Source organism: Felis catus, chromosome B1, assembly GCF_018350175.1.
Source record: "Felis catus isolate Fca126 chromosome B1, F.catus_Fca126_mat1.0, whole genome shotgun sequence".
NCBI classification, from domain to species: Eukaryota; Metazoa; Chordata; class Mammalia; order Carnivora; family Felidae; genus Felis; species Felis catus.
Genome location: NC_058371.1, coordinates 103,383,731 through 103,411,203, shown reverse-complemented (window position 1 = coordinate 103,411,203; position 27,473 = coordinate 103,383,731). Strand labels below are relative to the sequence as shown.

The 27,473-nt window shown below is 37.5% G+C and overlaps 1 protein-coding gene and 1 long non-coding RNA gene across 6 annotated transcripts in view; one reads left to right on the top strand and one right to left on the bottom strand.

Annotated features, from left to right (window-relative positions):
* The window catches only part of PRDM5 (PR/SET domain 5), a 208,600-nt gene that overhangs the window by 47,233 nt on the left and 133,894 nt on the right, over nucleotides 1-27,473 (bottom strand). For 4 of the 5 annotated variants that reach the window (XM_023252841.2, XM_023252842.2, XM_023252840.2 and 1 more), the window contains 2 exons: nucleotides 25,524-25,617; nucleotides 2,977-3,062 (listed from right to left, as the gene is read on the bottom strand). In XM_023252841.2, the coding sequence (XP_023108609.1) occupies nucleotides 2,977-3,062; nucleotides 25,524-25,617 (180 nt within the window). The remainder of the gene's footprint in view (nucleotides 1-2,976; nucleotides 3,063-25,523; nucleotides 25,618-27,473) is intronic. The other variant, XM_023252843.2, reaches the window with a different exon arrangement.
* On the top strand, nucleotides 4,281-11,308 carry LOC109498998. Its single transcript, XR_002156090.2, has 3 exons — nucleotides 4,281-4,534; nucleotides 5,581-5,655; nucleotides 11,146-11,308. It is a non-coding gene; the product is annotated as an uncharacterized LOC109498998 (long non-coding RNA).

The window sequence follows — 27,473 nt, the reverse complement described above, 5'->3', positions numbered from 1 at the left end:
AAGAATTTAAAGAAGAGTTTGAGGCAAAACCTGAAAGGCTCGTATCCATTTAGCCTGTTCTTTGGGGTATTCTACTATTTGTAGGGAATACTGTCTAAAATCCTGGGTGCTTCTGTTTGAGGCACTGTCGGGTGTTCCCTTAATCAAAGGGTCGGATTTGTTTTCTTTTTCTGCAGTTAGTGCTTGAGAACTGCTAAAAGGTACCACCTGCACCTGGACACCTTGAGGCAGTTTCAGGATCCTAGAGTCAAGGGTCAAATATTCAAATGAACATGAGGCTTTTAAATTTGGGGTCATTACTGCAGTTTGTTTAGTTTAAAAATATATGGAAAGTACACTAGTCAGTAGAACGAAAATATTTAAGCAAATGAAAGGCAAATGTGTGTAGTAGGTAAGGGGGTTGTCTCTGTAGCCAATCTGCGTTCCCATCTCAGCTCTGATACTTACTTGCTTGTGCCTCAGTTTCTCATTTTTTAAAAAGGAACCATAATAATACCTACCTTAAAAAGCCCTAAAATTTTTTTTAAATTTATTAACAAATTGTTATGAGCTCTTAATAAACAAATTGTTATGAGGCTTCTTAAATGAATTAATATGAAGGCCCAGACTAGTACCTGGCATGTGATTGGTGGTCTTTGTATTTATTATAATTATTTCTTTTTATTTATTTATTTTTTCAACATTTATTTATTTTTGGGACAGAGACAGACAGAGCATGAATGGGGGAGGGGTAGAGAGATCGGGAGACACAGAATCGGAAACAGGCTCTAGGCTCTGAGCCATCAGCCCAGAGCCTGACGCGGGGCTCGAACTCACGGACCGTGAGATCGTGATCTGACTGAAGTCGGACGCTTGACTGACTGCGCCACCCAGGCGCCCCTAATTATTTCTATTAGTGTCATTAATAAACTTTATATTAAAACAAAGTAAAAATGGATTAGTTGAATTGGAAATATCATACTTTCTTGAGAGAACCCAAAAGACTTTTTTTTTTCCTGCTGTGACTTAAACAGACTCTTTTGTGGTATAATCGTGTTTATTGTGGGTCATCATGTGGAATAATATAATATGTTCCCATAATGCCCAGAATTGGTTAACGTCACTAGTTTTGATGAGAGGGACCAGGATTCCTTTGCTGGTATACCGGCATCTTTAAAACACATTATTAACACTACTATAAAAACTGTACACATATAAGATAATTTCCTAAACTGAACTAAAAACAACTTAAATATCTTTAATAGTACTAATTGTAAAAAAAAAAAAAATATTTTGACTATGCACATTTAAGTCATATTATGAGCAGTCATATTTGCCTCATCCTTTATTGTTTACAAAGTAATTGTATATTCCATAAGTACTCCAATTACTAATATTCATATAATATAAATATGATGTTATAAACCAGAACAAGAAACCCGCTATGGATTTGCTTTAATGAGTAGAGAAACTGCCCGTGTCCTCCACCAGAAAGACAAGAAGAGTTATTTTCTTAATAGGACCTCAGAGGGTATCTTTTATGGCCTACAGAACTGGAATGGAAGGCTAGAATATTATTATACTGGAAAGGATTTTATTATTATGTGTTTTCTCTAAAGTTTTTATTTTATAGTTAAGGTAAAAAGTGAAATCCAGGAAAGGCCTAAATTAGAATTGCTCTTAGGGGATTAAGCATGTCCTTAAAAGCTGGAAAAATATGTCATTTATATGCAAACCATAAGCACTGTTAAAAGGCCAGACCAAAAAAGAACAGCATGAGAAATAATGCAGTGACAAGACAGGTACAGCAAAATCCAGAACTATTTAAAACATCAAATTTCCAAGTGGAAAGTTCATAGAAAGTATCTATCTGTGCCCTAAACAGAATAGTGAGCTAAGAAATGTAGCTGGATACAGGGTGAGCTGTTCATGGTCTTTAATATGGCAGGTGACTTAGATGCTTGAGTTTGGGGAAGCCATATGTAACAGAATGAACAGCCCAGAGAGAGGTGTTGACAAGCAAAAGAACACAGGGCACCCTTGGAAAAGATTGGAAGGCAGCACCAGGCACACCCTGTGAAGCAGTGAGTTGTCCTTTCCAGTTTTCAGCCCCTACCAATAACTCACATTATTTTCAACATCTTTCTTGCAAATGTACTTGCTCATATGTATTAATTAGTGGTCACAGACTTACAGACAAGCCTCTAATTCAAGAATGTTCCTGTTACTGGCAAATGCTCTGCAAGATAGCATCTTTTATACTTTTTAGTATTAAAATGTTGCTATCTATTTATTTGGCACTTTGCAAATTATAATTCCTATTCCTCCTAAACACATTCACAACTCAAAGAATGGGGAAACTTTTGGAGTTTGGGCTTTTGTTTCTTTCATTGTTTTTTCTTTTAAAAAAAGTGTATCCCCAAATGTCCATCATAAATATAAACATATAATTTCAGATACATCACTTTTATTTTTTTACGTAAAGTTAAATAACTTTTTTAAATTAAAAAAAATTTTTTTGAGAGAGAGAGAGACAGAGAGTGGGGGAAGGACAGAGGAAGAGGGAGACACAGAATCTGAAGCAGGCTCCAGGCTCTGAGCTGTCAGCACAGAGCCCGATGTGGGGCTCAAACTCACAAACTGTGAGATCATGACCTAAGCTGAAGTTGGAGGCTTAACTGACTGAGCCACCCACGCATCACTAAATATCTTCCTTTTTAAAAACAAGTATAGGGGGCACCTGGGTGGCTCTGTTGGTTGAGCATCAGACTTTGGCTCAGGTCATGATCTCGCAGTTTATGAGTTCGAGCCCCACGTCGGACTCTATGCTGACCACTCAGAGCCTGAAGCCTGCTTCGGATTCTGTCTTCCTCTCTCTCTGCCCCTTCCCTATTCATATTCTGTCTCTCAAAAATGAATAAATGTTAAAAAATTAAAAAAATAAAAACAAGTATAGTTTTTTATACTAAATATTAATGAGTTGAAATATAATCTTACCCTGGTATGGGTACGAATATGCATCTTCAGTCCATCATTTTTACTGAATCCTTTTTCACAGTAAGGGCATTGATAGGGCCGCTCACCTGCAAACAGAGGAAGTCTCCAGGTCAGAAAAAAGTAAGGTAGCAAAGCACTGTGCCATTTGGTAGGCCCTGCACTACCAGAAAGAGGCTCCACATGCAGCTGAGCCAACACACGGTGGGCAGTTCAGGGCAATGGACTGTGTCTTCCCCTTGTGCACGGAGGGACTGAGCCCAGAGCACTTCAGTATTTAAACATTTGCCAACATCAGGCTTGTGTCATGTTCCTTTTAATATGTGAGCCCGAGTTAAATCTCCTGATTTTATGCTGGGCTCAATCTCATGAACTGTGAGATCATAACTTGAGCCAAAATCCAGAGTCAGACAGTTAACCCACTGAGCCACCCAGGTGCCCTGATTCTTTGTTTAAAAAAATTTTTTTTAATGTTTATTTATTTTTGAGAGAGACAGAGCACGAGCAGGGGGAGGAGAGGGAGAGGAGGACACAGAATCTGACTCTGAGCTGTCAGCACAGAGTGCGACGTGGGGCTCAAACCCACAAACCACAAGATCATGACCTGAACCGAAGTCGGAGCTTAACCAACTGAGCCACCCAGGCGCCCCCTTGATTCTTTGGTTTTAAAAAGAGATTTCATATTCTATATCAGTTGGGGGTGATGAGTTTCAAAAGAATTTCACAAATTGGTAATATGTTAAGTAGAACCACTGGTAGTTCAATAACTGATCCATACTCGCTCAGATTACTGAGTACCTTCCATCTAGAGGTTATTATTTAGAAAACAGGCAAACCATTTTTAAAAAAACAAGTGAACATACACAACACATTAAAAGAAATTTTACTGTGAGATGACAAAATGTGACAAAATTTAGTCTCCAGGACAAATCTGAAGCTACCCTCTAGTCAAAGCCTAATTATTTAGAAAGAACAGTAACTGAGAATCACTATTTATTCTTTATTCTCTCATTTAACAATGCACTTACATGGCAGGATGCCAGACCCTGCAATCAAAGAAGGACACACTAAAATGTTTGCCTTCAGCATATGTAAAACTTCCATGTCTTCCCTTTCCCTCAGAGACAGGTCTTTCCTTTCATAAGCAGCATATGTTAGTCCTTTACTTGCTCATGTCCCATTTGAGTCTCACTCTGGTTCAATCTGGGTATCACTCGCATTATTCCAGCAAACTCCCCTGTGAGGTCAACAATGAACTCCCTGTTGCTCCAATGGTCACTTTTCATCACAGTCTTTCTGACCTTCCCATTGTGTCTGACACTGCTTCATGAGATGGCAGCGACAATGTTGAGTTGCAAGGCCCCTGTGACACATGGGGCCTTGCTCCGCCTAAGTACTGTGTGTTTTCAGCAGTAACATCACGTAGACGTGAATGTAGCAGAGCCCCCAGTGAAGCTTCATTTTCCCAGCCTCCCACCGGGAAGGAGCACCCAGGACTCTCCCTTTGAATTGGGCACTATAACATGATGGCAACCTCCCAAAATGGAAAAAAAAAAAAAAGGTAAATAAAAGTAACAATGGCTGTACAAACAGAAACAGTACTCTTTAAAGAACTATCCAGACTTGTCAACTTCTTTTGTGAGACAAAAATCAACCTTTGCACTAGGGAAGTGGACCCGGAATTTTTGACCTTATTATAATCATGACCCCTAGGAAGGTGTGGCTCTTCACTGTCAGAAGAATAAAGGCATAGAGTCCAATTTATTTGAAAAACTATGAAAATAGAATCTTATTTTAACACTAAACTTATAACATGTATTTATCTTAATTCAGATCTCTCTGTGGAGCCCCAGTCTTGAGAGAGTCATACATCAACCAGGTATCTTTATTTGGATACCCCACAAATAACTCCAATTTGGCATTCTGAATTCATGTCTTCAACTTCTAATCCTATGTGCTCTGCATCTCCTGCCCTGATTAGTGATACCACACTCATCCAGTTACCAAATAGGAAGCTTAGCCCTCCAACGTACTTCCTTTTATTCACTGTCCCCTATAGCCAGTACCTAAGTCATACTGATTGTACTTCTCTGATATTTCTGTAATGCTTCTCCTTGATGATGATTACAAAAATGAAAATGAATTAATAATAGTAGCAGTAGTAACAGCATCAGCAGTAGTGGAAGGAGTAGTAGCTACAACTGCCATTTATTGATTTCTTGACCATTTAACCTTTACCATGCATGCCCCTCCCCCCCTTGCAAAAAAAGAACTGAAGAATACAGAATAACACAGCAAAATGTTAATGCTGACAGTGGTAACTCCTGCATCATAGAATTCCAGATAATTTTTTTTTATTTCCTTCTTATAAAGCATGAAAAGCAAAGCAGTCTTTTAGATTTTTCAAAGTTTGTTTTACTTTAGTGATAGACAATGAAGAATGCTAAAATGTTTCTTATTTATTAACAAATCAACCAACAAATCAAATCTAGATTACAAATAAAGCATGATAAAAACAGCAAGTAGTTTACACTTTCAAAAAGTCATTTCAAAATTCTTCTCACAAGCCTAAAATAATTTAATATTCATGGTATTCTCTTTGTTTAGCTTTAGGTGTCTTCTCGCTCTCCAAATACCAACAGAATATCCAGCAAACAAAAATCAAAGACTTGTAGTCATCAGGTAAATTAAATGTTAATTAAGCCTAATGTAACATACCACATTACTATTTTCTTTCTTAAGAGCTAAAATTGATTAAGCAAAAAAAGAGAGAAAGAAATTCTAGAGAATGGAGCAAAACAAATCCATTCTTTACATTACCTAGAGTCATAATATAGAAATTTCCTCTATAGACATGAAAATGTTAACTTCTGTTAGAAGGATAGATTTTCTCCTTTTTTTAGAATCTGATTGTCCTGAATTTGAATAATACTTGTCCTCTTTCTATATAACTCTGGGGAGGTTATTCAACCTCACTGAACCTCTGAAAAATGGGATAAATTGTATCTATCTCATAGGGACAGTGACCATGTATTCAGGTTTGCCTAAGGCAATTTCAGTCTATGCTGCTTATCCCAGATTAATGATTAACACTACTCCCTTCACTTTCACCAGTGTCCCAATTAGGACAATAAAAATACATGGTTAACTATTACAGATTGAACTGTGCCTCCCCTCCAATTCATATGTTGAAGTTTTAACCCCCTTACCTCAAAATGTGTCCTTGCAAATGTTATTTGAGTAGCGTAGATCCCTAATCTAATATACAAGAAGATGGTCACGCAAAGACACACACAAGGAGTACTCCCTGTGAAGAGTCCAGTGATGTGGCCACAAGACAAAGAACTACCAGGAGCCAAGAGAAAGATCTCCAACAGGTCCTTTCTTAGTGCCAGAGGGAGCTGGCCCTAATGACACCTTGATCTTAGACTTCTAGCCTTCAGAACTGTGCAACAACAAATTGTTTAAACTACTCAGTTTGTGGTACTTTGTTACAACAGTCCTAGCAAACAAATACAGTCACTGGACTCATAAGGTTAGCAAATTTTTATAATTTTTTAAAAATTTTATTTATTTTTGAGAGACAGAATGAGCAAGGGAGGGGCAGAAACAGAAGGAGAGAGAGAGAATCCCAAACAGGCTCTGTGCTGACAGTACAGAGCCTGATGTGGAGTTCAACTCACAAAACCACAAGGTCATGACCTGAGCTGAAACGGAGACTCTGACACTTAACCAAATGAGCCACTCAGGCGCCCCATTAACATTTTTTTAATGTTTATTTATTTTTTAGAGAGAGAGAAAGCAGGGGAGGGCAGAAAGAGAAGGAGACACAAAATTCGAAGCAGGCTCCAGGCTCCGTGCTGTCAGCACAGAGCCCATTATAGGGCTTGAACTCATGAGCCATGAGATCATGACCTGAGCTGAAGTTGGACGCTTAACCAACTGAGCCAACCAGGTGCCTAATTTTGGCAATTACTATCTTTACTGATGTCTCTCTGTGCTGCACATGAGGCATATGTAAACTGCCCAGAAGAAGAGAAACTGGTACCTCCAGAGGACTGAATTTCTGCTCCGTTCCTACTCCAACCCTGAGATCCAGTGATAATGAGCGGATATGTTTGGGAAATTTGGGTAAGTCCAATTCCACTCATTCATTGTAATATCCCTGAACAGAACTCTAATCTTAAAGGATGTCACTGGGTAAATGGCTTTGATGAATAGAATTCATTTGAAATCTAGCCTGCGTGATTTGCAAATCAGCTTACACTCTATATTAAACTGCTACCCTCTCTATGCATTTGTTTGGAGCATCTTTAAGGCAATCAAGCCCTTAAGACTCTGAAGACAAAGCCATCTGTGGTCCCACACAATCTGCAGCTGAAGGTGACCTGTACAAGTGAACATGCTAGTAACTATTAAAGTCATTTGCCTAATTTTCATTTTTAAAGGAAGCTGTTATTCTTAGTTGTTTTTTTTTACATTATGCTTATGATACATTCCTTCATTATTTCAAATTATTGTGATGCATATGTCTCTAGGAAATATTTTTATCTACACATTAGATTATTCTGGAGTAAACAGGACCTAATCTTCAATTTGAGTTAACCCTGAGAATATAAATCTTTCTTTTTTATTTGAGAGAGAGAGAGAGAGAGAAAGAGGGAGAGAGAGAGAGAGAGAGAGAGAGAGAGAGAGAGAGCGCCTGTGTACGTGAGCTGGGGAGGAGGGCAGAGGGAAAAAGAAAGAGAGAGAGAGAATTTTTTTTAATATATATTTATTTTTGGGTGAGCTCAAGTGGGGGACAGGGACAGAGAGAAAGGGACAGAGGATCTGAAGTGGGCTCTGTGCTGACAGGCTGACTGCAGTGAGCCTGATGCGGGGCTTGAACTCATGAACTGCAGGATCATGACCTGAGCCAAAGTCGGAGGCTCAACCGACTGAGCCGTTACATATGCCATTACGTATCATAATGTGGCTAGTATTTTGTGTTAATTACGGTTAGAGTTTCTAAAGTTATTGACAAAAACTCTGCTCCTTGTAATAGCAGTTAACATTAACCAGATTTTTCTGGCTGGTAAATTCAAGCATTCTTTTAGTTATCAAAGCTCATCAGGAAAAAGTAGAGGGCAAGTCAGGAATGTGTGTTATGTCTCAAAGCAGGTCCCAAGTTAATGCAAATACTAACATAATATTAAGCTGCATACTGAGAACCACCTTCAACATTCAGAAGGGAAATACAATACTGGAAAATATCTATGAGATTTAGCTACCGACAGCCAAATTTAATGACCACAGCAGCACAAATGATATTGACATGTACATAAAGGCAAAATATTTTTCACTTAACTAAGGAAAATAGATAAATTCTTTGCATTTGCTTCTCTCTTTAAATTATATTCTGACACTATAGTCTTAAAATCCACCTGTGTTTTCTTCAAACATATCAAGGAACAAACAGAAGCATGGTGGCAATTGTAAACGGTTGATTTCAAGTTGATTTTCAAAATGCCACAAAGTGGATACTGAATGAAGCTAACTTAGTCATGCATTAAATATTTCTTGAGCGCATAACATCTTCTAGTTACTATCCTGGGTTTTGGAAATGCAATTGTAAATAGTCACAAAGTCACTGCCTTTTCAATTTTACTAGTGTACTGAAAAGACAAGAAAAAGTAAAGAAAAAACAAAATAGTTTCAGATATTGATAAATTATATGAAGAAAATAGGTTTCAAAAAACAGAGACAGGTTTTAAGAAGACCTCTGTGGGAATGGGGAGAAGGACTGAGCCAACTTTGTTACAAAAGGCAAAAGAAGTGAATGAATGCCAATGCCAATCCTTGATGCCAATTTCACATGATTGATGCACACTGTTTTTTTAACTCTTCATATTTGAATTAGAACTATTTAAGGGGGGCCTGGGTGGCTCGGTTGGTTGGGCACTGGGCTTCGGCTCAGGTCATGATTTTGCAAGTTTGAGCCCCATGTCGGGCTCTGTGCTGGCAGCTCAGAGCCTGGAGCTGCTTGGGATTCTGTGTCTGCCTCTCTCTCTGCCCCTCCCCCACTCGTGCTCTGTCTGTCTGTCTGTCTCCCTCTCTCTCTCTCTCTCTCTCTCTCCAAAGTAAATAAACATTAAAAAAAAACTTGAAAAAGAAGTATTTAAGCTTACTGAACTTGAAGTAAGTAAGTGCCTCCAAATTCTCATAGCTGGCCCACTTAAGATTGAAATAGCTTAAGTATTTGAAATGTGCAGGGAGGAGGATAGAGGATGTTCAGAAAAGAGCTGCAGAAAATTGGAGAGGGCCTTCTTTTTTTTTAATGTTTTATTTATTTTTGAGGTAGAGAGAGACAGAGCATGAGCAGGGGAGGGACAGAGAGAGAGGGAGACATAGAATCTGAAGCAGGCTCCAGGCTCTGAGCTGTCAGCACAGAGCCCGATGCAGGGCTCGAACTTACGGACCACAAGATCATGACCTGAGCCGAAGTCAGACGCTCAACTGACTGAGCCACCCAGGCACCCCGGAGAGGGCCTTCTTGATGCAGCTAGTGGTAACAAGAGGGGACAGCTGGATGCCACATGGAGCAAGCACCTTATCAGAGTCTAGCCTAGTCCTCAAACAAGTTACCTTGAGTCTTTGAAGAAGAAAATGCACAATGACCACAACCATCCTCTGGCAAAAATAGCTAAAAACAGGAAAAATCAGATTCTGGTTTAATATATGCCATTAGGATTATAATTTATTGACGTTACCGTTATTTCATGGAATGTAATTTTAATTAAAGACATCAGAACTCGAGACCTCACCAAAGGATTAACATATTAATATTAAAACAGAATCCTAAAATGTGTGAAGGTAGTGCAGGTTAGCATGTATCTTCATGACAAAAGGACCCTAAAGCCACAACATCACTGACCATCCATCTATTGTTCCACAACCAGCCTCAAAGTCCAACGTCTTAGAAACCTTGATATTCTCAAATTAGCCCCTGGATTTAAGAAATAAATTTGGCCACTCTATAAAAGGGATCTGCGATCAAATTTTATTTCAAGCTACTAAACACACTGCAACACATTTAGCAATAATGACCATGACCAACCTTGAAGATTAAAAAGTGTTAAAATGATAACTTTCATGTTCTGTATATTTTACCACAATTTAAAAACAGAAATGTGGGGCGCCTGGGTGGCGCAGTCGGTTAAGCGTCCGACTTCAGCCGGGTCACGATCTCGTGGTCCTGAGTTCGAGCCCCACGTCGGGCTCTGGGCTGATGGCTCAGAGCCTGGAGCCTGTTTCTGATTCTGTGTCTCCCTCTCTCTCTGCCCCTCCCCCGTTCATGCTCTGTCTCTCTCTGTCCCAAAAATAAAAACAGAAATGTAAAGCCAATGAGCCCTATGCTGTGGAAGATTTTAAGCAAGCAGAAAAGCTTAATATATAATGCATACATTTTAAGAGATTTTGATTAAAATAAAAGCAGATTATTTTCTGAAAATATTTTAATAATTTTAACTTTTATTTTGTCAATATAATTAAAACCTATGAGATTTCAGAGACCTCTCATAAGTTTCTAAAGAGATGAAAAGATGAATACACACAGATAACATAATTTAAGATAAAATAAAGTTAAACTCCCACTTTCAATGAATTCAAATGAAATAATGTTTAAATAACTGGATTAAATAACACAACGATTTGGGGGCCATAGTTTTACTTTTCACTTTGAGTTTTCCAACAAACAATCAATTTTGGAGAGGGCAAATTTCAACTGAAAAAACAAAACTTAAAATGTATGTTCATGAAAAATACTCTAAGATGATTCCATGTGGTTGAGCTTCAAAATATAAGTTCTATATGGGAATTCTTTAGAGCTTTAAATTTGTTTTCCACAAATATCATGAGACTATCCTGTTTTGCTTTTGTGGACTAAGGGCATTGTTATAAGACATCAAAGTGACTCATTCTAAATAAAAATTAAATAAAAAACTTAGTTGCACAAGCACCACCCAATCACTTTTCCAATTCCACCACTCCAACCCCTTCAATTTATGGAGCATCTAATAAACTAAAAGTACACCACAGAGAGAACTGAAATGTTACCCTGACAGATGGGAGTAACTGAAGTTCATTCTTGGCACTTTTCTATTAATTGAAATACTTCTTTTTTTTTTCCTGCAGCAGAAAGAGCCATGAAACCCCACTGACCTCACTGAACCCCACGTTGTTGCTCTTGGAATGCTCCTATTAATCAGATCCCAAAATCTCACTTGATCTGAAGAAGTTAAGCCCAAGGACACCCTCTCTGAAAGAAAGACATCAAAAATCTGAACTTGACATCTTCTCCTTGAGTAATTCAACTTTTATTTATTTTCTTTTTGGAATATTTATTCCCAACCAGAGAGAGCACTGTGGGTTTTTTTTTTTAATGTTTATTTATTTTTGAGAAAGAGAGAGAGAGAGCAAGCAGGGGAGGGGCAGAGAGAGAGAGGGAGACACAGAATCTTAAGCAGGCTCCAGGCTCCGAGCTGTCAGCACAGAGCCTGATGTGGGCTCAAACTCACAAACCGCAAGATCATGACCTGAGCCAAAGTCAGAGGCTTAACAAACGGAGCCATCCACGCACCTTGTATTTCAACTTTTAAAAGTTTGAATAGTTTACTATTAGAAGGAAATTTCTTCTAATTTACTAATTAGAAGGAATTAGTAACTTCTAATAGTTACTATTAGAAGGGCAATAAAATATAAAACTCAAAATTAATGAATGAGGAAACATTCATTAACTGAATGAATCAAAATTCAAACTTTTTGCCATCTGAATCAAAACAAACCAATTTTTTAATGCAATTTCTACGAATGGAGCTAAGAAAAAGCAAAAGATGCATTCTTTTCCTGAATATAGTTACAGTGTCCATCCCTCATTTCTAAAGAGATGCCAAATCAAATGAGGTGAGGTTCACAGAGGAACAGAAAAATAGGAGAGCCATGTGCTCACTAATTTTCTAATCTCAAATAAAGAGCCACAACTATTTATGGGTTGAAGGCAATATAAAAACTGTGTTTTACAGATGCAAACAAAACAGATCATGAGAGGCAGAATAAAAAAAAAGACAAGAGTTCATGAAGATGTAGCTAGGAAAAGAAAGTAAAAGACTCCCTAGTGAAGATGCTCTGACTTCAGCCAACCAGGCGTATACATGACATGATCACATGTGATTTGTCTGAAGGGAGCGCGACACCTTCACAAAGTCCTTCACGTGAGCACCGACAGAAGCAAAGGCAAATGTCGCACAAACAGAAGAAACATCTGAACAATCCAGACACGGGCAAAGTTTTAAAAACTCTGACCAAGAAAGAACAATTCCTACACGAGTTCTCCCCACTACTGTATGAAGGGACATTTTAAGGTAGGTAAGTAGACCAAGGGAAGGTAATTACTGATTTGGTTTTGTTCGTAGGGAGTCAGACTTCAGTGGGAAAACTAAGAATTTCACCCAGCAGTTTCCCATATTTAGGACTCTCCACCGGAAATGTTATTTAGCCCAGTATTTACGAGCATAGTTTGTGAACACAGGTCCTGGAGTGATGAAGTAGTCAAACCTCAAGAGCCTGAAAAGGCCCGAATAGCCAAAGTAATTTTGAAGAAGAAGACCAAAGCAGGAGGCATCACAATCCCAGACTTTAGCCTCTAGTACAAAGCTGTAATCATCAAGACAGCATGGTATTGGCACAAAAACAGACACATAGACCAATGGAATAGAATAGAAACCCCAGAACTAGACCCACAAACGTATGGCCAACTCATCCTTGACAAAGCAGGAAAGAACATCCAATGGAAAAAAGACAGTCTCTTTAACAAATGGTGCTGGGAGAACTGGACAGCAACATGCAGAAGGTTGAAACTAGACCACTTTCTCACACCATTCACAAAAATAAACTCAAAATGGATAAAGGACTTGAATGTGAGACAGGAAACCATCAAAACCTTAGAGGAGAAAGCAAGAAGACCTCTCTGACCTCAGCCATAGCAATCTCTTACTCGACACATCCCCAAAGGCAAGGGAATTAAAAGCAAAAGTGAATTACTGGGACCTTATGAAGATAAAAACCTTCTGCACAGCAAAGGAAACAACCAACAAAACTAAAAGGCAACCAATGGAATGGGAAAAGATATTTGCAAATGACATATCGGACAAAGGGCTAGTATCCAAAATCTATAAAGAGCTCACCAAACTCCACACCCAAAAAATAAATAACCCAGTGAAGAAATGGGCAGAAAACATGAATAGACACTTCTCTAAAGAAGACATCCGCATGGCCAACAGGCACATGAAAAGATGCTCAACGTCGCTCCTTATCAGGGAAATACAAATCAAAACCACACTCAGATATCACCTCACGCTAGTCAGAGTAGCCAAAATGAACAAATCAGGAGACTACAGATGCTGGAGAGGATGTGGAGAAATGGGAACCCTCCTGCACTGTTGGTGGGAATGCAAATTGGTGCAGCCGCTCTGGAAAGCAGTGTGGAGGTTCCTCAGAAAATTAAAAATAGACCTACCCTATGACCCAGCAATAGCACTGCTAGGAATTTATCCAAGGGATACAGGAGTACTGATGCATAGGGCACTTGTACCCCAATGTTTACAGCAGCACTCTCAACAATAGCCAAATTATGGAAAGAGCCTAAATGTCCATCAACTGATGAATGGATAAAGAAATTGTGGTTTATATACACAATGGAATACTACGTGGCAACGAGAAAAAAATAAATATGGCCTTTTGTAGCAACATGGATGGAACTGGAGAGTGTGATGCTAAGTGAAATAAGCCATACAGAGAAAGACAGATACCATATGGTTTCACTCTTATGTGGATCCTGAGTAACTTAACAGAAACCCATGGGGAAGGGGAAGGAAAAAAAAAAGAGGTTAGAGTGGGAGAGAGCCAAAGCATAAGAGACTGTTAAAAACTGAGAACAAACTGAGGGTTGATGGGGGGTGGGAGGGGGAGGGTGGGTGATGGGTATTGAGGAGGGCACCTTTTGGGATGAGCACTGGGTGGTGTATGGAAACCAATTTGACAATAAATTTCATATATTTAAAAAAAAAAACAAACAAACCTCAGGAGCCTGCACACAGAGGGTCTACCTACTAATAGTGCCAGTGAGCAAGAATCAAGAGTATATAACTCTGAGCAGCAAGAAACTGTGAAAATGATTCTCCTTACCCCCAAACCAGAAAAGGAATAAAACCTTCCCTAGCCCCAAGGCACACTTTGGAGCTGCAGGAAAACAACACACAGACAAGCTGCTCTCGGGGGAGAAAGTGGTAGCAATGGTAGAAGAAAGTGTATATCAGAGGAAACAAATCTCTTATAGTTTTCCTAAACTAAAGGAAAATGTTGGTGCCCCAAAGTGGATACAGGTCGCTATTCATATTATGTAGAAATGTACTAACAGATAAAGCTGTTGAGATACAGTTGATGAAAACTGTTGTCTGGGTCACTTCCATTATATCAAATAATACAATCAAAAGATCCAAGTATACCAAAAAAAATGAAGAGATGATAAAAAGAGAGGTACCAAACAATGGTACATTTTAAAAAGTTTACTTATTTATTTATTGAGAAAGAAAGAGACAGCATGAGCAGGGGAGGGGCAGAGAGAGAGGGACAGAGGATCCCAAGCAGGCTCTGTGCTGTCAGCACAGAGCCCAACATGGGGCTCAAACATATGAACTGTGAGATCATGACCTGAGCTGAAAGAGTCAGACACTTGGGGAGCCTGGGTGGCTCAGTCGGTTAGACGTCCGACTTTGGCTCAGGTCATGTTCTCGAGGTTTGTGGTTTGAGCCCAGCGTTGGTCTCTGTGCTGACAGCTGGGAGCCTGGAACCTGCTTTAGATTCTGTGTCTCCCCCTCTCACTGTCTCTCCCCCACTCACACTCTGTCTCTGTGTCTCTCAAAAAAAATTAAAAAAAAAAAAAGGCAGATGTTTGACTGGGCCACCCAGGTGCCTCAACAGTGGTATATTTCAAATCATCCCTATAATTGGAGTCATTGTGACTACATTACTAATCCAGTTGATGACTGTTCATGATGCCACATTCCAAGACCAGTGTTACGCCCTCATTCTTCCCTCTGTGCCTCATATCCACCCGATGACAAACCCTGACATAAGCACTATAGTTTTTGCGTTAGAAACTAGGGCCTTTGAAATGTTTGAAAAAATTTTTAAAAAAGATTATAATACTACCAATGAAAATGAAAATGAATATTTCTCCCTTTCTTTTAAGCTGTTATATATGCTTATCACTAACTCAAAAATCAAGTGGGAGGAGTGAAGTACAGAAAGAGTAAAAAATAGGGAAAAAATATTAACATTCGACTGATGTGGTCAGTATTCAGAAACGATCTGAAGTGTCAAAATAACGCAGAGAAAACAAAAATCATGTAGTTTAAGACTTTACCCAGGAATGACTTCTTAAGGAAAATGTAAGGCTCTGGAATTGTGATACTCAGAATATCATTTATTTGTATGCAGATTCTACACTCAGCTGTTCTGTTAACTCTTAGATTATCTGCAGGTAAGAGGACATTCAATTTGGCCTAATATTAGTAATTAACCACCTAGAAAATAAACATAGCAAAATAAGCTTCCTCTCAACATAGAAGGTAATCTAATTCTTGTAAAAATGTGGAAAACATGCCTTTAATGTTCATCTGTGTTTATAATTACTTTGCTAATCGCCTATTTTTATTTATTCATAATTATCATATTGCCTTAATACAGTTTATAATCATTTATAGCTACTTTTTTATAACTTTGAATATTCTAAAAAGAATAAATGAATTCCTTTAGAAAAAGAATGAGAAAACAGCGGCTAAAATCGAAGTACAATCAAATTATGATACACTGATCCTTTATTTCTAAGCTGATCACAGGTATTTACTAAAAAAATTAACTGTTTCCTAAGACAGTGATTTATTACTACATTCAAATGACAATGTGCAAGCAAGCCTAAACAGAAGGGCCAACACAGCCGGTATCTATTAACACAAAAAGTTGGTTGGAACTGTAGGCAAGTAATTAACCTTCTGGCCCAGAGCTTTAAAACCCCAAAAGCAGTTCCTAGAATTTCTTTCATAATTTATGAACAACTGATGGAATTCATGTCACAGTCCATGGATTCCCTTGCAGAATTGACCCCAGCTCTCACTGACCCTAAGAAGCTATAAACCAACAGGAGAATGTGCTCCACTATTTCGGCTGACCCGCAGAGTGCCATCCCTGTCTCTGTAGCTTAGGAAACGGGATGATAAATTACAGAGCTGCCTGCCAGGCACAGACCTAAACATTCACCTTCACTGATGGTGACGGCGACACACAGTACATGCACCCTCACTCACCCCAAGGCATCCCTGTTTGACAGCAAACCCTCCTCTATGTTGTACAGATGATCTATATTCTGCTGCTAAAGGTTATAAAAAGATGATGATGATGACACTGGGAACAGAGGGGCGGGCCGTATATCAAGGGAGGTGGCGTTAACTGGTTAAATTCAGGCAGGAATACCGAAGACAAAGCACACAGCAACCGTGGCGGCGGCAGCTCACACTACTGCATGCGCGCACTGGGCTAGGCGCGGTGCAAGGATCCTGACGTAGACCTTCACTTGTTCCTCAAAGCAATGCCATGAAGTGAGCACTATGCTTACCCTTGTTCTTTAGATGAGGAAACTAAGCTTTGAAGAGGTTAAGCAACTTACTGTAAAGCTCACACTGGGAGGAAATAAATAAAAATGGAGTGAGTGCTTGTCACCTGACTCCAGGATCCAGATTTAGGATATGATCGAGGTATTAAATAACAAGGAAGCAGAGACAGCTGACTTTATGGTGAGAAAGTTTCTCCATAACTGGAATTAAGTAACAAACTACAGACCCTCAAGCTTCTAAATTGAGACTATCATCCTCAACTGGTTGATATATCAACGATCACCAAACATTATGGAAGGAATGTATGTAATTCTATAGTTAGTTCAAGAGTAACAGTAAAAATTAGAATAAGAACTAAAAGTACCAGCAATGTGTACACTGAAAAAAGTTTAAGCCTTTAGCTCCAGAGGAACAACAGTAGCATAACCTTAGCAAATCACTGAATTTTGCAGGGCATGGGTGCAATTAAGAGGCTTAAACTAGAAAATTTATGAAATTCACTTCTATTCTAAAAGTGAAGACTATTATACTTTATGTTTTTATTATTTTTTAAATTTTTAAATTTTATTGAAATCCAAGTTAGTTAACATATAGTGTAATGATTTCAGGAATAGAATGTGGTGATTCATCACTTATACATAACACCCAATGTTCATCCCAAGAAGTGCCCTCCTTAATGCCCATCACCCATTTAGCCCATCCTCCCACTCAACACCTCCTTCAGCAACCCTCTTCTCTGTATTTAAGAGTCTCTTATGGTTTGCCTCCCTCTCTCTTTTCATCTTATTTTTCCTTCCTTCCTCTATGTTCATTTGTTTTGTTTCTTACATTCCACATATGAATGAAATCATATATTTATCTTTCTCTGACTGGCTTATTTCACTTAGCCTAATACACCCTAGTTCCATCCACGTTGCAAATGACAAGATTTCATTCTTTTTGATGGCTGAGTAATATTCCATTGTGTGTGTGTACATGTGTGTATGTGTATGTGTGTATACCACATCTTCTTTATCCATTCATCAGTCAATGGACATTTGGGCTCTTTCCATTATTTGGCTATTGTTGATAATGTTACTATAAATATTGGGGTGCATGTGTCCCTTCAAATCTGTATAAAAGCAACTGCCTTGTACACATCTGCCAGGTATGATCCTTTTCTAATCACCTAATTATGAAGGATGAATGGACTTTACAAGGTGGATACAAGGTTTGTAAAAATAACATTTTCAAAGTTAATGGGAAAAAAAAAACACAAAGTTTTGTCAGACTTCATCCATGCAGTACAGAATGGTGGTAATGGGTAGAGGAGAAGAGAGGGGAGGGAAAACAAGGTGAAGCAAGGACACGACTGGTTGGCTATTTAAGATAATAAAGGATAATGTCAATCAAAATGTGAATAAGGGGAGTTTTTAAATGTTTTTTTAAGCACTGTTGACTAAAATGAAAACAGTGACATAAACACTAAAACTCCTCCTGGAACTAACAGGTAGTAATCTAATAGCTAAGTTATCATTGTCTTACAGAATGACCCCATTAATCATGGACAAATAAAATAAGACCTGTTCTAAGGAAATTAATATGAAGGAAACTGCCTTTAATATTACACAAAGCAACACTGTCACTATACTGATAGGAAATGATGAAAGATACCAATTGGGAAACTGGAAGGAAGAAACACAAACAGGAGTCCTGTTTTCCTTCATAAAACTTAATGTGATTTGATGTTATAAAAAAGGAGAGTTGGTTTCCCCAAATATTGGTGGACAGTTTCAATATTACAAAAAAAAATGAAATTGACTCCTTCAACATAATGGGGAAAAAATAAAGACTATTAGCTCTATAAAAATCTTACTGTACATCCATTTCACTAAAAGGCCCAACTATCAATTAATAATCATTTCCTAGAGATAAAAAAGTAATCTGTTCAACTACATGGCATTCTGAAAAATGTCAAACTATGAATATGTCAAGTATTTTTCCAGAAAACAAAACTATGGAGACAGGAAAAAAGATCAGTGGTTGCCAGTCATCAAGGGTTGGGGGATAAAGAGGTAAAGCACAGAGGATTTTAAGGTAGTGCAAGTGCCTTAAAATAGGATATTTTATGCAATATGCTGTAGGACAGCATACTGATGAACTCATATCATTATACATGTGTCCAAACCCAAAGAATGCACAGCACCAAGAGTGAATCCTAATGTGAGCTACAGACTTTGGGTGATTATAATGTGTCAATGTAGGTTCATCAGTTGTTACACACATACCACTCTGGTTGTGGATGTTGATAACAGGAGAAGGTATATATGTGGCAGGGGAGGGAACAGATGGGGAAATCTCTATACCTTCCCTTCATTTCATTGTGAACCTAAAACTGCTCTAAAATAATAAAGGGAAAAAAAATCTGGGAAAATAAATTTAATCATCATTTTCTATGTTATTGCCTGTCATAAAGGTGACTCAGGAGAAAATGAACAGATGCATATGAATGCTAAATGCCCGTGCTCACGCACACGCACACACACACACACACACACACACACACACACACATACACACCCCTTCCATTTGACTCTAAAAGATAAAACTCTCAGGTGAGCCTGGGTGGTTCAGTCAGTTAGGCATCTGACTCTTAATTTCGGCTCAGGTCATGATCTCACAGTTGGTGAGCTGGAGCCCAGGGCAGGTCTCTGCACTGACAGTGCGGATGCAGAGTCTAGCCTATATGATATTCTCTCTCCTTCTCTCTCTGCCCCTCCCCCCGCAAGTGTGTGCTCTCTCAAAAATAAACATTTAAAAAATTATTATAAAGGATAAAACTTTCATACTATTAAAATAATATGTGACTTATAGAATTTCATTCCTCATCTTTTTTACTGGAGAACTTAATGAATTTGTGTAATTCTTGTGTAATTATAATAACTGGGTAGCAGCCATGTAGCTTTTGTAGTAAAAAAGAAGAGATAACACCAAAATAAAATAGAACTTAAAGTCATAAGATTTGGATCTTACTACCTTGACTGGATAGGTCATTTGCTTCTCTGAATCTTTGCCTCATCTAGAAAGTAAGAATGGTCTTAGAAACCCAGGACACTAGCCATGGAAGGATTAACTCAGATAATATTTGAAAGAGCTTCTCTCCTTCAATAAACTTGATTAAAAACCTGAGCCTGATCTGGCCCTAACCTTTAGTTCAGAATCTAGTCATGGAACAAATATGGAAGGTAAGGACAATATCATAATTGAAAAAAGACATTTATATATAGTAAATAATGGGGGTGCCAGGGTGGCTCAGTCAGTGAGCGTCCGACTTCACCTCAGGTCATGATCTCACAGTTTGTGGGTTCGAGTCCTGTGTCAGGCTTTGGGCTGACAGCTCAGAACCCACTTGGGATTCTCTCTCTCCCTCTCTCTTTGCCTTTACTCCACTTGCACTCTGGTCTCTCTCTTTCAAAAATAAACAAACATTTAAAAAAGCATATAGTAAACAATGAGAACCCCAAATCTCCACTAGATGAGAGGCTACAAAGAGCCACAGACTATAATATACTACACAATTGTTTGTCATGATTCCAGTTCCTGTAGAGTGAACCTTGTCAAACAAAATGGATAGGGCATTTGTCAGGACCAATTTCCTTTACCTTTTCTGATAAGAATTTTCAAAACTAGGCAATTCCAAGTTAAAAGGAGTCATAGTAAGTTTTTAGTGTTGGTTGGCCAAATATGGTTCTTTACTTCTTCATTTAAGCGCTGTAATTTTTTATATATTGGTGAGCTAAATCTTAAACTATGTTGTTAACTATTATTTGTTGTACAATTGTTTCCAACCAATTACATGATGAAGCCATGAGGTAAAGAATGGAAAGGAGAGCAAAGGGCCCAACTTTATATTGAGGTGGGACTGGCTAATAGATTAGGGAATTTAGCGATTAATTCTTTGATTCTAGCATTTCCTGAGGTGACTGCCACAATTTTTATGTTATTTTATGAAAAAGTGATTTTATAGTCAGTTAAATTTAGATTCAAATCCAGGATTTTTCAACATGAAGCCAACATGCTTTCCACTATCCCACAGGAACTGCAATCTATTTGTAGATTCCTTTATTCAAGAGGCATTCACTAAGTTCTTTCTCTATGCCAGGCAGTTCTTTGAATAGTAAACAAATAAGTTATCAGATATGAGCACAGCTCTAAGGGAACAGAGAATCTACAGATGGCTGAAGAAGTATGAGTATTTGGAAGCATGCGGTGTTGAGAGCAGTAGGAGATAGAGCATGCCAACCTATCTTGGAGGGTAGGGGATGGTCAGGTAATATATCACAGAGAAAGTTACATTTCATTGGAAAGCAAACGAAGCCCAATAAGGGAGCCCGGGATGTCAAATGGGAAAAGAACTGGTAGTTGATGAGTTCCATGAAATAAGGGGCAGTCACTTCGCACAAAGCAAGGGGAAACCACTACCATAACTGGGTAAGCCTCACCATCTCTTTAAGCCTTCTTTGGGAAAGAATACATATATTTTCCACTGCATTGTTTTTTAAAACTTCTAAAAGCCCTGTATGCCAATAGCAAATTTCATGGAATTCCTTTTTCAAGATGACTAGGCATGAAGTGATAAAACTCTGCTTTTTCAGAAGAATCTGAGTTTTCTCTGAGCAGCACTACTATAAGCAACAAAACAACAGAAAGTCTGTTTATATTTAAAGACTAGAAGTCTTCCTGTTGAAGGAACTAGGCTCTGAGGGAGATGTGAACAAGATGTAAGCTATGAAGCTGGATGTTCTGAACCGCCATCTGTATCCACTCAGTTGTTCTCATTGGAATAAGACACTCCCACTTTTAACTATGAAAATTTTGAAACATGAGGAAAATGGAAAAATGGTATAGTAGGCACTATAGCCCTCACTTAGGTTTTCATGTCACCATATTTGCTTTCTCATTTTTTCCTTTTTAAAACATACAGTTTTTACACTTTTTGCTGGCCCTTTTGAGAATAAGATGCAGAAACCTGTCACACCTTAATAATTTAGCATGAATCTAATAATAGTTGTTACCTGCATAGTCATAATGTTAATATACTTTAAATATTTTATTATATAAGAAGCTTAGTATATAAAAATTAGAAAACACAGAAAATCATGAAGAAAATTCAAACTGCCCATGTGTGCAACACAAAGAAATAACCACAGCTAATAATTTAGTATTTAACTCTAGTACCTTTATATAGAAATGTTTTATCCTTACAAAAATATATCATTTTGGTTTTGTAACTTATATTGCTTATTTTTTTCATGTTAACAAGTAATATAATATGTAATATTTTTTAATTCCTTACAGAATATTCCAATTTATAGATGTATCATAATTTATTTAACCAATCTCTTCAATGTTGGATATGAAGGCTCTATTTCCATTTATTTTGCTACTATCAACAGCTCTTTAAGGAACGGGACAATATTCTTTTTTTTAACAAAATTTACTGCCTATAATCTCTTTTTTAGACTTAGAAATCAAGCATACTTTGGGTGTATGCCCAACAAGGAAGATAATAATAATTTAAAAAGCCAAGGACAAGTTTTGATAAAGGTATATTAAATTTTGAAAGGTTATCTTGGAGCCCATTATGGTTTAATTTCAAGAAAGAAAGTAATGAAACACTAATAGTTCAGAATTCAAAACACCGCCAAAAAGAATTTTTCCAACCAAGTTCTCCATTAAACATTTATTAAAAAGAAAGGCCAGGTTAATCAGAAACAGAGGGACCTAAACACGTTTTTTCCCATTGAAAATGCATTTTTCCAAAGGTAATACATTAAGAAAATCCCATGATTATTTATGCCAGACAACATGATAGTAAATTAGCTCCTTATCAATAGTCAATCAAGATTATGTTTATAAGTTATTAAAGCTTCAGCATATTCAATGATTTAGGATCTTGAAAAACTTGACAGGAAAGGAAAAGCTACTGAACATAAAATTCTCATGATATCCTGTAAGAAGGAAACCTAAGAAAAGGAGAAAATTATACGAAATTATATCAATCACTTGCTTTTTCTGTACAATCAGGACATGGTGCTAAGTCTCTGGCATAATTTTAAGTCCACCTGCCTTCAGTGTGATTCTCTGCTCCTGTCTTTTGCTTCTCTCTTCTTTTCTTTTTGCTGTTCTCTGCTTCTGGTTTGTCCCCAAAACTTCACTTTCCCTAGATACTTCTAAGCAAGAAGACCTCCTCTCTTTAGGGCACCTATTATTCATAGCCATTATGTATACTGTTTGATATGTTCTTGGTTATGGTTTCATTTAATAGTATTTAAGAGGGTACTCTAGGGGCGCCTGGGTGGCTCAGTAGGTTGAGCGTCCAACTTTGGCTCAGGTCATGATCTCACAGCTCATGAGTTCGAGCCCCGCGTCGGGCTCTGTGCTGACAGCTCAGAGCCTGGAGCCTGCTTCTGCTTCTGTGTCTCCTTCTCTCTCTGCCCCTAACCCACTCGCATTCTGTCTCTGTCTCTGTCAAAAATAAATAAACATTAAAAAAATTAAAAATAAAAAGAGAGGGTACTCTAAGATAACAAATACTACTTTGATATTCTGTGTTTTAGCTTTAGCCAAATTATTTCCAGAATAAGAAATTATGTTCCACTGCTATTCTTTCCTCCACCTATGTATAATAATTGTACTATTGATTCTTTAGCCTATGTAAACTAACATTTCCTCATCCGCAAGACAGTTACTGAGATAGACACTGCACCAGGTGCTGGGAATACACTGATAAAGTCAAATACTATGGTTCTTGAATAGGAATCTTCAGCAATGTAATCTAGCTAAATAGTTTACCACATACAGTCTAACTACTGAAAACCATTAAGATTCATGTACAAGAGTCTGGCTATCAATATTAAGAGTATTTTTTTCAAGTCTTTTCAAGTACTTCTCTACTTAAGAGAGAAAATCCAGACAAGGTTCTTTCAAGAATATTTAATTGTTTAAAGATATTTGTAAATGATATATGCAGTAAGGGAATATACAGAACTCATACAACTAAGACCCAAAGAATAAATAATCCACTAAAAGAAATGTGCAGAGGACCTGAATAGACACTTTTCCAAAGAAGACATACAGATGGCCAACAGACACATGACTTCATGCTGAACATCATTAAGCATTAGGGAAATGTAAATCAAAAACACAAAGAGATAACATCTCACATCATTAAGAATGGCTAGTAACAAAAAAACTAGAAATAACAAATAGTGGTGAGAATGTGGACAAAGGGGGGCCCTAGTACACTGCTGGTGAAAATGTAAATTGAGGAAGCCACTCTTGAAAACCGTATGGAGGTTCCTCAAAAAATTAAAAATACAAGTACCATACAATCCAGTAATTCCACTTCTAGGTATTTACCCAAAGAAAATAAAAACACTAACTCAAAAAGATGTATGCCCCTCTACATTTATTGCAGCTTTATTTATAGGAGCCAAGACATGAAGGCAATATAAGTATCTATTGATAGATAAATGGGATAAAGAAAACATAGTATAAATACATGATGGAATATTACTGAGCCATAAAAAAGAATGACATCTTGCCATTCACAACAACATGGATGGATCTAGAGGGTATTATGCTAAGTGAAGTAAATTAGAAAAAGACAAATACCACATTATTTGACTTATTTGTGGGATCTGAAAAACAAAACAAATGAACAAACAAATAAACAAATACTAACAATAGCAACAAAAAGAGAAACAGGCTTACAAATATAGAGAACAAACTAGTGGTTGCCAGAGGAGAAAGCAGTGGGGGGGTGGGAGGGTGAAATAGGTAAAGAAGATTAAGGGGTACAAACTTTCAGTTATAAAATAAGTCATGGGGATGAAAAGTACAGCATAGGGAATATAGTCAATAATATTGTAATAACTTTGTATGGTGACAGATGGTAACTAGACTTATACTTATGGTGAGCTTTTTGTGATGTGTATAATTATCAAATCACTATGTTATATACATGAAACTAATATTATATGTCAACTCTACTTCATTTAAAAATATAAAAAAGAATATTTACTTGTTTATACAGCCTTCACTAGGGCATAACCCTCCTCCATGGGAGAAATTGCACAAAAAGTCATAAGAAATGAAGACAACTCTTTAGGAAGCAATCCATGACATAATGGATATTATGGTTGCCTCACCTTTTTTCAATAAAATCTTACAGCATTCAAACAATATTCCAAGGACTTTTTGAATTTAAAAAGGCCACATCTGAAGTCAGTTATAGGAAGGGAATTTAAGAGGAGGCCCTGAGCCTTCTATAAAACGTAAAACTGCTATTCCCTATCCCATCCGTTAGAATGGAATATAAAGTAAATCACAATTACATCACAACCAAACATTAGCTAAAGTATTTCTATTTCAGATATTTAACTTAGTTTGGGAAAGTAAACTTATTTAAAAAAATTTTTTTAATGTTTATTTATTTTTGACAGAGACAGATCATGAGCGGGGGGGGGGGGGGGGCAGAGAGAGAGGGAGACACAGAATCCGAAGCAGGCTCCAGGCTCTAAGCTGTCAGCACAGAGCCCAACGCAGGGCTCGAACTCACAGGCTGCAAGATCATGACCTGAGCCGAGTCGGATGCTTAACCAACTGAGCCACCCAGGTGCCCCGGGAAAGTAAACTTATTTAAAATTTTCCGAGAGTAACGAACTGGATTCTATAAAATTTTAAAGCAGAGAAAACAGCTAAGATTAGTTATTAATCGGGGATATAATATTACAATATTCCTTGTCTTAAAAGAATTGTATTTCTTTAAGCTGTTTTTATTACCAATTATAATCTACATACCTGTGTGGCTACGGATATGAACTCTCAGTGTACCACTGCTGGCAAATTTCTGGCCACAATATGGGCAGATTTTCTCCTTTTCTCCAGTATGGGTCTGAAGCGAAAGGAATAAAAAGAGTTAAGGATAAATATAAAGAATTAGGTAAAAATGATGAAATGCCTCTGACAATGGTAAATCCTTTTTTTCCAGGATTACGTTTCATTAAAATGATTTAATATCACAATGAGATTTTAAACAATTTATCATGGGTGTTCCCACTGCTTCAAAAAAAAAAAAAAAAAAAAAACCAAACTTTAGAATCATGCATTAGTGCTAATTTGAAAATAATTCTACAGTTTACTTTTTAAGCCTTCACGGAGCCCCCAAGTAAAAATGATTAAGTTATACAAAACCAGTATATGCTGGTAAAACCACATAATCAAAATGGGGTTACGGCTGCCCTTGACTGCTGCCAAGAAATACTTCCTTAGAAGCATTTTTCACATTCTTTGTGTGTATTTAGCTCTTGAGGACAAAATTAATCTCAATAAAGTAATCTGTTACTTGCATTATGCTTGTCTGACTGGATTCATTTTACTGCAAAGCAAAAAGAAATATAAATCTGGTTTGATCTTTAAATCAGCAGGTGTTAATTGAGCAGTTTGAAAGAACATCCTGGCTCTCAACATACCTTTAATCTTGGCATAAAAACAATCATACAAAGAAAGATGAATATGTATCATCAAAAGTGAATTTTGACAGAATGTTAGAGAGTTCAAAGAAAAGAGTGACCTCTCCAAAAAGAGGAGGCAGATGGAGCTTTTAAAACTTGTCTCACAATCTCATCAGGATACCAGCTATTCTACCAACATCAAAAAGATTGTTCCAATAATTGAGGGGTCAGAGCTATTTTCAAGTCCCATTATTTCTTAAACTTAGGAGAAGGGACAAAGAAGGGAGAAGGAGGAAATTACTTCGGATATCTGCACATTCTCAATGAAACTATTTTTTTTTTTAATTTCAATGATGACCTACAAATCAATAAAAGCAGACAGTGGATCACCTGGGTTACCACCATAAAACAGAGTTTCCAGGACTTGTGTTTGTATTAGTTTTTGTGCAAATTACTGGCACGTATTATTATTATTTGAATTGCCATGGGCTAATATAAAAAGAATAGGAAAGGTTTTTGAAAAATGGGGGCATCTTTGGGGTTCCTGAGTAGCTCAGTTGGTTAAATGTCCAACTTAGGCTTAGGTCATGATCTCACAGCTCATGAATTCAAGCCCCATATTGGGCTCTGTGCTGATAGCTCAGAGCCTAGAGCCTGCTTCGGATTCTGTGTTTCTGTCTCTCTCTGTCCCTCCCCTGCTCACACTCTTTCTCTCTCTCTCTTTCAAAAATAAACAAACATTGAAATTTTTTTTTAAAAAATGGGGGTGTCTGAGTGGCTCAGTCGGTTAAGGTGTCTGACTTCGGCTCAGGTCATGATCTCTCAGTTCATGGGTTCAAGCCCCACAGCAGGCTCTGTGCTGATACCTCAGAGCCTGGAGCCTGCTTCAGATTCTGTGTTTCTCTCTCTCTCTCTCTCTCTCTCTCTCTCTCTCTCTGTTTCTTCCCCGGTTGTGCTCTATCCCTCTCTCAAAAATAAATAAACATTAAAAATATATTTTTTAATGATGTGTTACCAGAAGGGACACACTGCCTGGGATAGAAAAAGGGGTAGGGCAGTTACCTCATCACCTGATAATCTCAAAAGAGCACCAAATGTAGCAAAACATTCTCATCTTCCATATTAAATTAATTGCTCACTTTAAAATAGTTTCATAGCCTTATTGATATGTAATTTGAAATTTTTCATATTTGAATTATAATCTATATTTGTATATCAACTATTGTATATGTAATTTTTAAAGAGCTATAAACTAAATACCTTAGTCAACATCAATGTCTTTTTAAATATTTTTCCA